This window comes from Bison bison, unplaced genomic scaffold, assembly GCF_000754665.1.
Source record: "Bison bison bison isolate TAMUID 2011002044 unplaced genomic scaffold, Bison_UMD1.0 scf7180017864369, whole genome shotgun sequence".
Lineage (NCBI taxonomy): Eukaryota > Metazoa > Chordata > Mammalia > Artiodactyla > Bovidae > Bison > Bison bison.
Window position 1 is genome coordinate 3,478,081 of NW_011494941.1, and position 9,748 is coordinate 3,487,828.

The 9,748-nt window shown below is 41.9% G+C and overlaps 1 protein-coding gene across 5 annotated transcripts in view; it reads right to left on the reverse strand.

Annotated features, from left to right (window-relative positions):
• The window catches only part of MYSM1 (Myb-like, SWIRM and MPN domains 1), a 41,734-nt gene extending 35,976 nt beyond the window's left edge, over positions 1–5,758 (reverse strand). For 4 of the 5 annotated variants that reach the window (XM_010855878.1, XM_010855874.1, XM_010855876.1 and 1 more), the window contains exons 1-2: positions 5,655–5,758; positions 1,534–1,609 (exon numbers count right to left, since the gene is read on the reverse strand). In XM_010855878.1, the coding sequence (XP_010854180.1) occupies positions 1,534–1,609; positions 5,655–5,719 (141 nt within the window). In that variant the 5' untranslated portion in view covers positions 5,720–5,758. The remainder of the gene's footprint in view (positions 1–1,533; positions 1,610–5,654) is intronic. The other variant, XM_010855877.1, reaches the window with a different exon arrangement.
• Positions 5,759–9,748: the final 3,990 nt, after the last annotated feature.

Sequence of the window (9,748 nt, forward strand, 5' to 3'; positions counted from 1 at the left end):
AATAAAGCTACCATTTACTGAGCACACAGACATATCTCTGGACTCCCATGATAATGCTGAGATAGGCATCACTACTTCACAGATGCATTCATAGAAGCACTCACTAACGCTTCAAGCAGGAAAGAAGAGACTTGAGCCTTAGATTCCTAGGCTCTGGCTCCTAGTCATGATAAAGTAATAATGGTTATCCTGTATGAGCATCTATTAAGATACTATTAAGATTTTGCTAGATACCTCACCTATTAATATTTCCAAAACTCACCACAATTCCTTTTTTCCTTTTAAGCCACAATCTCTGCATACTTCTTTTTAACTCTTAAAACGTAAACATTTGCAGCCAAGTCTCTTTTCCAAGCTCTATTTAGACTGTTATAACTAACTACCCGCTCAAAATTTCCACTTGGATACCTAATTGGCTTCTTAAACTTTACATATTCAAAACAAAATTTACCAAAGCATAACCTTCACCAGTTTCTCTCCTGCCCTCCCAATTTTCTAAGCAGCATTACTAGTCACCAAGCTGTTCCAACCTGAAACCCAGGAATCATCCTGGATTCTTTCCTTTTCCCTCAATCCCCAAACCCAATGTAACAAGCATTTCTACCACCAAAACATAATTCAAATCTGTCAAATTCTGCCACAACCTGAGGCCAAGCCATCACCAAATCGTGCTTAGGTCCCTAGAAACGTTTCCTAACTAGTCTTTCTCATTTTCTCCCTGCCTCCTGCTGGTGTGGCAGGGCCATCATTTGCCTCCCCAATCTGTCACAGCTGTCACCTCTCCCCTTTCCCTACTATATTCTAGATACTGGATTTCAACAACAGCCTTCGTGCTGCTGTTCTTTCTGCATATAGTATTTTTCCTCTACTCTTCACACTCCTACTCCTATTTTTAACTTAAATGTCACCTTCTCAGTTTCCCTCACCATATCTGTCTTGATTATGGTTGTATTCCCCAAAACCTGGCCTGGTGTGTGGCACATAGTAAGTACTCAATAGCTGTTGTTCAGTCACTAAGTAGTATGTGACTCTTTTGTGAACCCATGGACTGCAGCCCACCGGGCTCCTCTGTCCATAGGCTTTCCCAAGCAAGAATACTGGAGTGGGTCACCATTTCCTCCTCCAGGGGATCTTCCTGCTGAGGGATCGAACCCACATCTTCTACAATGGCAGGGGGTTCTTTACTGAGTCACCAGGGAAGCCCAAGTACTCGATAAATAACTGTTAAATGAAGAAGTGAACCACGTAACAATCCCCATATTTTAGATGAAGAAACTGCAGTTCCTAAATCTGATAAGTGGTAGAGCACCAATTTGTACCTAAATCTAGCTGGCAACAAAGTTGTTTCCCAGAAGTCCATTTTTTCAGTCAAAAGAAAAAAGAATACCTTCTATTTTTAAGTTAAGAAAAAGGTTTCACTATATTACGTCTGTGACCACTGAGAACTAGCACCAAGTTAAAAAAAAAAAAAGAGAGATACTCTGGGCACTGAGTAATAGCTTAATATACCTGATATTTCCATAAAATACTTACAATAAGACCATTCTCAGTTCTCCATGATGAATCAAGATAATGATCTTGTAAAACAGATGCTGTATTTTCATCACTTCTGTAATAATTTAGAAAATAGGTATGAAAGTGAAATTATACCACTTAATGAATATAATTTACACAGCACAGTGACTGACAGGTTTCATATGTTAAACAAATATTTAGTTCCTTTCTCCATCCTATTTCAACTGCCAAATATCAAGTTTGTTTACTCCTCTGTTTCCCAAGAATAAACAACTCCATGAGGAAAAAACTACCTCCAAACAGCAACCACACACAACATATTCTGTGGCTATGAACCAACGCTTCAGATTTCTTTTGATGAATACACACATCTATACAGGAGTTCAACATTATGACTCTTTTGGTTATATCTAAAGCATAAAAGCCATCCATTAATAGTACCACTCTCAAAATGGAAGAAAACATAAGACAAAATAGAAGAAACAAAAGAAAATACTTGAAGGAGGACAGTACAGTGAAGAGATCTAAGAAATCTGATGTTTTAACTCACATAACAAAAATTAACTTGAGTTATCTGGGGGCTTTTCTATGTCCATGAGGGATTCAACTTTGTTAATTCTCAGCCTTTTAACTAATTAGAACTCTCTAAAGTCACACTTAAGAGAGTCATAGTTACTTCCACTGTTAAATGGGGAAACAATGGGAACAGTGAGAGATTAATTTTGGGGGGCTCCAAAATCACTGCAGATTGTGACTCCAGCCATGAAATTAAAAGACGCTTGCTCCTTGGAAGAAAAGCTATGACCAACCTAGACAGCATATTAAAAAGCAGAGACATTACTTTGCCAACAAAGGTCCATCTAGTCAAAGCTATGATTTTTCCAGTAGTCACGTATGGGTGTGAGAGTTGGACTATGAAGAAAGCGGAGCGCCGAAGAATTGATGCTTTTGAACTGCGGTATTGGAGAAAACTCTTGAGAGTCCCTTGCACTGCAAGGAGATCCAACCAGTCCATCCTAAAGCAATCAGTCCTGAATATTCATTGGAAGGACGGATGCTGAAGCCAAAACTCCAATACTCTGGCCACCTGATGCGAAGAGCTGACTCATTGGAAAAGACCCTGTTGCTGGGAAAGATTGAAGGCAGGAGGAGAAGGGGATGACAGAGGATGAGACGGTTGGATGGCGTTATTGACTCGATGGACATGAGTTTGAGTAAGCTCCAGGAGTTGGTGACAGGGAATCCTGGGGTGCTACAGTCCATGGGGTCACAAAGAGTCAGACTCGACTGAGCGACTGAACTGAACTGAAAGTCACACTGTTCACTTCATATGAGGAGGCCCAATCTGTGATATAATTTAAAATTTGCTTCTATATGTTTTGAAGTTATAAAAGTTTCCTAGTTAGTGACTTTTCCCAGTCTATACTTCTTAGAAACTGCTATACCTCTTAGAAACTGCTATAATATAAAGTTTATTTTCTGTCTCATCCAATAAGAATGTGAGTTCCATAAGAGCAAGGACTTAGTTTGGATGAGTGCTATAAACCCAGAGCTAGGTATATAAATGATAATTAATATTTGTTGAATGATTGAATGAACAGGTAGGTGGGGTATGGATCAGACAGGTCTCTAGGGAGTTGGGAGTACCATCATCAGATCTGGATATAAGAAAAGACTACTCTAACTTCAGAAAAGACTAGAAGAGGGTCAAAGAGACAGGAAGCAGTTAAGAGGGAGTGATTACACAGATACTAGAGAGAAGTGACAGTACCTTAGACCTAAAGCACAAGCAATGTGAATAGGAAGAAGTGAACACATCTGAGAGAATACTCAGAATCAACAGACTCTCTGATACGAGAGAGGAAAGGAAAAAGGTTAAAATCTAGGTCTCTTCCCTGCATGAGTGGGTGGATGGTGCCACTTATTGAACTAGGGAACTTGAAGAGGCAGGTTGGGTAAGGAAAGTTTCTATAAAGTGAGACTGAGGAGCTTGTGGCTCACCCAAGGGCAAATAGATTCAGGAAAATGGATAAATGGATCTGAAGATCATGAGAGAGATTTGAGTTGGTGACAGATTTGGGCAATATCAGCCCGTTATTAGATGGAATTTAAGATTAACTGTCATTTGTGTGGGTCAAAATTGGTGGAACATTGGGAAAATTTCATATGGCCCAACTTAACAGAAATTTAAGCCTTGAGAGATGGACTGTATGGTTAGTAAGAAGTCTTATGACAAAAATTCCTTGGAAATACTGTGATTTAAAGAACAAGTACAAGAAACAGAGGATAAGAAAGAATGGTAGAAGGAAAACAAAACATTTCAATGCATCTTCTAACCTTGGTAACCAGCACTTAGCAAGGACTTAAAAGTGTGTTTTCAATTAATCCTCAAGATGTCATGATCAGCTATAACTGAACAATTCAGAGGGGGACCTAAGTGTTTACTCACACCAAATTCCACCTGATTAGAGTACCAACACTAGGGAACAACTGTCACTAGACTGTAATGTTCATGATGCTCTACAGAATTGTGTGAGACAATGACGATGACCATCAGGAACCAACAACCGGTTACTGGTTTCATGAGACTAATGTGACTATAAGTGCCACCAGTAGACTTTGGGCTCAAACAGAATAATAAGAGAAAGGAAAGTAAAAGAGAAATAAAACACAATCATAAAAATAAAGAAAAACCCATGGAAATAGGGGAAGAGTCAGTGCTCTCAGATAATCTTTAGAGTTTCCAAAGGCAGCTCATCTCTCTTGAACTTCAGATAAGAATCCCTCACACTTATTTCATACACTTATTGTGGAAAGTAAATCAAACCATGCATGCAAAAGCACTCGGTCAAGATTAACTTGATCTACACAAATGTGAAAGATTATCAAAGGCTTTCTGTTCATTTGTATAGACTTGTACTGTTTTGCCTAAACATTTGAAGGAGACTTAGTTACTTCTCATTTTTATAGTGTTTTAAGTTCAGGAAAACTTTAAACGGCTCTGTTTCAGTCCCTCATGGGCAGGGTTGGTACTCTTCTTCACAATTTACAAAGGTGCTATTATTAGGTTGGATCATGTGAAATTGCTATTTTATAGGTCAAAAATGGTCTAAGCCTCACAATTTTACCTGGCTCAGTGTAGAGATTTCTAATGAATTTGTTCATAGTTATAAGCAACACAGCTGGCTGAGTTGAGAACTGAGGTCTTCTGATCCTGACCAGTCTAAGCCTCTTCTATTACTAAAAGACAATTCTGAAAGCACATCTTTAAAACCTCATGTATCAATTTCTTTCTCTGCAAGCAAGGAGTCAAACAGCTAGATATCTCAAGCTGGAGGCTGCTTTTTAAAAGTCACACTGGCCTGCTCTGCAGGAACTGGTACCAAATGGTGACCTCTCTCTGGGTCCTCAAAATACTATCCGTGGTGGGAAGGTAAAGAACACAACACTTCCAGGGCACCTCTCTTATACTAGAGCACATCCCCAAATCATTTCATTTGATCTTCACAATAACCCTATGAGGTACATAACGTGGTAGTCAGCTTACACATGAGTTGTCTGAGGTCCAAAGTCACACTGCTAGTAACTAGCTGGGTCAATACACAGCTGTCAAACTCTTAAGTCCCACCCCTTTCTTTTAGATCACGCTGCCTGTCGGGAAGTTTTTCACAACTATCCCTACGTGGAACAGGAAACCAGAGGCTAGTAGAGATAAAACGACATGCCCAAGGTCACACGGCCTGCAAGCGAGGGAACAAGAATTCCTAAGCTCGGTTCTGTCCAGGGACCGCCCCTGTTCTAATTATTTTTGGGGCGGTGGCAAGGAGGCGTGTTCTGGGGTGGCAGTAAGGGAAGAAGCAATCTAATTGCTTAAGAGTATGCAATGTGCTAGGCGCGGTCAGCGCCCTCACAGGATCCCGGTAAAAGGGCTGTCCCACGCTAGTCTATGGTACCCGCCCTCCGGGTTCAGGAAGAGCCAACAGACGGGATGGGCGAGGCGCGCCTCAGGCCGGCAGGAGACCCTGGCCCAGCGGATGGTTTTCCACTCCCCCGGCCCTTGCCGGAACCGCGGGCTTTAGAGGTACCTCCTCACGGCCGTGTCCCTCCTCGTCTCTGCAAGCCCAGTCTCTATCGCTCACCCAGACTGTGCCGCCGCTGGCACTATGTCCCCTTCGATATCCACATCCGCCTCTTCAGCCGCCATGATGGGACCTGACCCCAGCCGTCCTCCCGAGAGATCCCGCGAGAGGTGGAGGGCCTGAAGGCGGGGCCATGTACGTCATAGGGTGGAGTCGACGCCTCGGCCGGCTCCTTCCAGGCTGGGGAAGCGGAGTTTCAGAGAAAAGGTGTTAAGCAGTTCTGGGGTTCGATCATTTTGGCTTTTGTTGAGGAGCAGCTCAGTGCTAAAGAATCCGGTTGCGATAGGCCAGTTCGATCTCTACATTGGATCCTCTGGAGTAGGAAATGGCAACCCACTTCAGAATTCTTGCTGAGAAATCCCGTAGACAGAGGAAACTGGCAGGCTGCAGTCCATGGGGTCACCCGAAATACTCAGGCACAACATAAAGACTAAGCTTCAGCAAAAGCCTTGGCAAGCAGCCCAGGCTTGGGTTTTGAAGAGATTGTACTCTTGCATAAATTCTTTGGCGCCTCACTTCTCTGATTTGTAAAATGGGGATAATAATAATAATCTGCTGCTGCTTAGTCCCTCAGTTACGTCCGACTCTGCGACCCCATGGACAGAGGAGCCTGGTGGGCCACAGGCAAGAATACTGGAGTGGGTTGCCATGTCCTCCTCCACGGGATCTTTACCGTCTGAGCCACCAGGGAGGAGCTAAAATTTTTATCTAGAGTGCTGAAAATATCAAATTAGACCTACTTTGAACTGTGAAGGTGGCAACAGTGATCCTTACCTGCTGGTTTTCTTTCCTTTGCTTTTTTTCTTTTTTAAGGAATTATTCAGTACTTATTGAAGTGCTGAACACTTGTTTTATCAAAAAAAATTAAGGGTATACCATGGTTACATATTTTATTTTGTAGAGAGCTTTACAATTAATTATCATTCTCATGACCATTGATCTTCACAATTACACAGTGAGTTAATCAGGACTGATATTATCAGTCACAGTTCTACAGATGAGGAAACTGAGGCTCCAAAAACTGAAATAACTAACGGACAGGATAGATAGCTGGTCAAAGACAGCTGGGACCAGAATCTAGGCCTTTTGACTCTTTACTGAGTGCTTACCCTCTACACATCATGTAGTTGGGAACTGTGAAAGACAAATGCCATTTCTTTCAAAGAATTTATGGTTTCTCAAGAAATTAGATATTGGCCTTATGTACTATTCTCTCTTGGCGTCTATCACTTCCATTATTGTAGCTGTTCATTCACTTGTCTGCCTCCACTGTTGGTTGATGAATTCACTAAGGACAAGCACTGTATCTGCTAGTCTTTTCACTAGCCCTTTTACTATCATCATTCAACAAAGTGTCTGACACACAGTAGGTGCTCGGTAAATATTATACTGATGAATGAGTCAATCAATTCATGGAATGAGTCCTCTTCCGACACTGTTGTGAGTTTTTTCCATCTCATTTTTGTTTATGCTCAAGCCATAGATGAGCTGTATGATGAATGTGATGGCAGAAGATGGAGGGAAAGTTTATCAAAGAGGAAGATCCGGTGTCCAGTGCTCAGAAACTGTATAGTGCCCCATCCTTAGGTCAACCTGCAGATGCTTTGTGGTTGTTGTTCAGTCGCTCAGACATGTCCAACTCTTTGCGACCTCATGGACTTTTGCATGCCAGGCTTCCCTGTCCTTCACCACATCCTGGAGCTTGCACAAACTTATGTCCATTGAGTCAGTGATGCATCCAACCATCTCGTCCTCTGTTGTCCCCTTCTCCTCCTGCCTTCAATCTTTCCCATCGTCAGGGTCTTTTCTAATGAGCTGACTCTTCACCTCAGGTGGCCAAAGTATTGGAGCTTCAACTTCAGCATCAGTCCTTCCAATGAATATTCAGGGTTGATTTCCTTTAGGATTGACTGATCTCCTTGCAGTCCAAGGGACTCTCAAGAGTCTTCTCTAATACCACAGTTCAAAAGCATGAATTTTTCGGTGTTCAGCCTTCTATGTCCAACTCTCACATCCATACATGACTACTGGAAAAACCACACCTTTGACTAGATGGACCTTTGTCAGAAAAGTAATGTCTCTGCTTTTTAATGTGCTGTCTAGATTTGTCATGGCTTTTCTTCCAAAGAGCAAGCGTCTTTTAACTTCATGGCTGCCATCACCATCTGCAGTGATTTTGGAGCCCAAGAAAATAAAGTCTGTCACTGTTTCCATTATGTCCCCCTCTATTTGCTATGAAGTGATGGAACCGGATGCCATGATCTTCGTTTTTTGAATGTTGAGTTTTAGGCCAGCTTTTTCCACTCTCCTCTTCCACCTTCATCAAGAGGTTCTTTAGTTCCTCTTCGCTTTCTGCCATAAGGGTGGTGTCATCTGCATGTGAGGATGCTTTACCTGTTGCCAAAGGACTTATCCAATGACCAGTTCTAGTGGTAGCTGGGATGCTTGTAACAGAGTAGGCATTCTGAGGTATTTGTTGGATGTGATTTGCAGTAAGATAGAAAGATGGTCATACCCAGATAATCAAAAGAATATAGATGCCTTTTATTGATCTTTACATAGCAGGCCAGATGGGAACCTTGGATACCTGTGGTATCAAATGACACTAGACCATGACACAGAACACCATGAGAACAGCATCTCTTGCAACAAGGAACTGAAGGCTTTCTGGCCCAGTGCCACCATCAGTAGGTATTAAAATATATGTGGAAAGAAGGAAAGGACGTCCTGCACAGAACTCAAATATGCCCCAAGGCCTCTAGATGTAAAGGCCTCCTAAATAGGGGGACTAGCCTGAAGCCTCCCCGCACATAACCCATGCTATGTTCCTGCTTTGCTGACTTATGTGAAACAGGCTCTGTGAAGCTTTAGCCCAACCCCAAAGAATCCACCTGCAAGTCAGGAGCTGCAGGAGACATGACTTTGGTCCATGTGACCAGAAGATCCCCTGGAGAAGGGCATGGCAACCCACTCCAATATTCTTGCCTGGAGAATCCCATTTAAAGAGGAGGAGCCTGGCAGGCTACAGTCCATAGGGTCGCAAAAAGTCAGACACAATTGAAGCAACTTAGCACTCATGCATGCACCTGCAAAGATACAGCTATAACCCCACATATAACCTCAGTGGATTCCTGAGGCCCAGTCTATTATTTAAAATTCTTTGTTCTAGAGTTCTGCAAACAAAACAAAACAAAACTCTGCAACTTGTTTAAAGACCCATTTTCTCACCCATTTGAAACTAGAATAAAAACTTCAGAATTCACAAATAGTTACATTCCTACTGTACTCAGAGAAATGGCATTGAACAAGTTGGACTCATTCATTGCTCTCATAAAATCTATCAAACATGCAATTTCAAGATGATGTGATAAGTTCTATTAATACATTCTCCAGCCTTCTAGGATCACAGGGGGAGGCACTTATCCCAGAATAAATACTCTCCTATACCACATTTTTGAAGATATTGATTAGTTAAAATTTGAAAGTATTGTTCTAGGGTCTAGGAAGTACAAAAAAGAAGACACTGTGCTAATGTGGAGAAAGAACCAATGGGAAAAAATTAGAAGAAATTGATACTCACACAGAGCATAAAGACAGGATCTGAAAGGATGAAACTGTTTCTGGTAAATTTAACTATATCTTCCTTCCCCCCGACAAAAAAGCTCAAGAGTACTTATAAGAATACAAAACTAAATAAGACAGACAAAGACAAATATCATATGATATCACTTATATGTGGAATTTTAAAAAAGATATAAATGAATCTATTTAAAAAACAGAAAAAGACAAACTCAGAAAACAAACTATGGTTACCAAATCAGAGTGGTGGGGGAGGGATAAATTAGGAGGTTGGCACACACACACTCAGTTTAGTTCAGTTCAGTCCCTCAGTTGTGTCCGACTCTTTGCGACCCCATGAATCGCAGCATGCCAGGCTTCCCTGTCCATCACCAACTCCCGGAGCTCACCCAAACCCATGTCATCAATTGGTGATGGCCTCCAACCATCTCATCCTCTGTGGTCCCCTTCTCCTCCTGCCTCAATCTTTCTCAGCATCAGGGTCTTTTCAAATGAGTCAGCTCTTTGCATCAGGT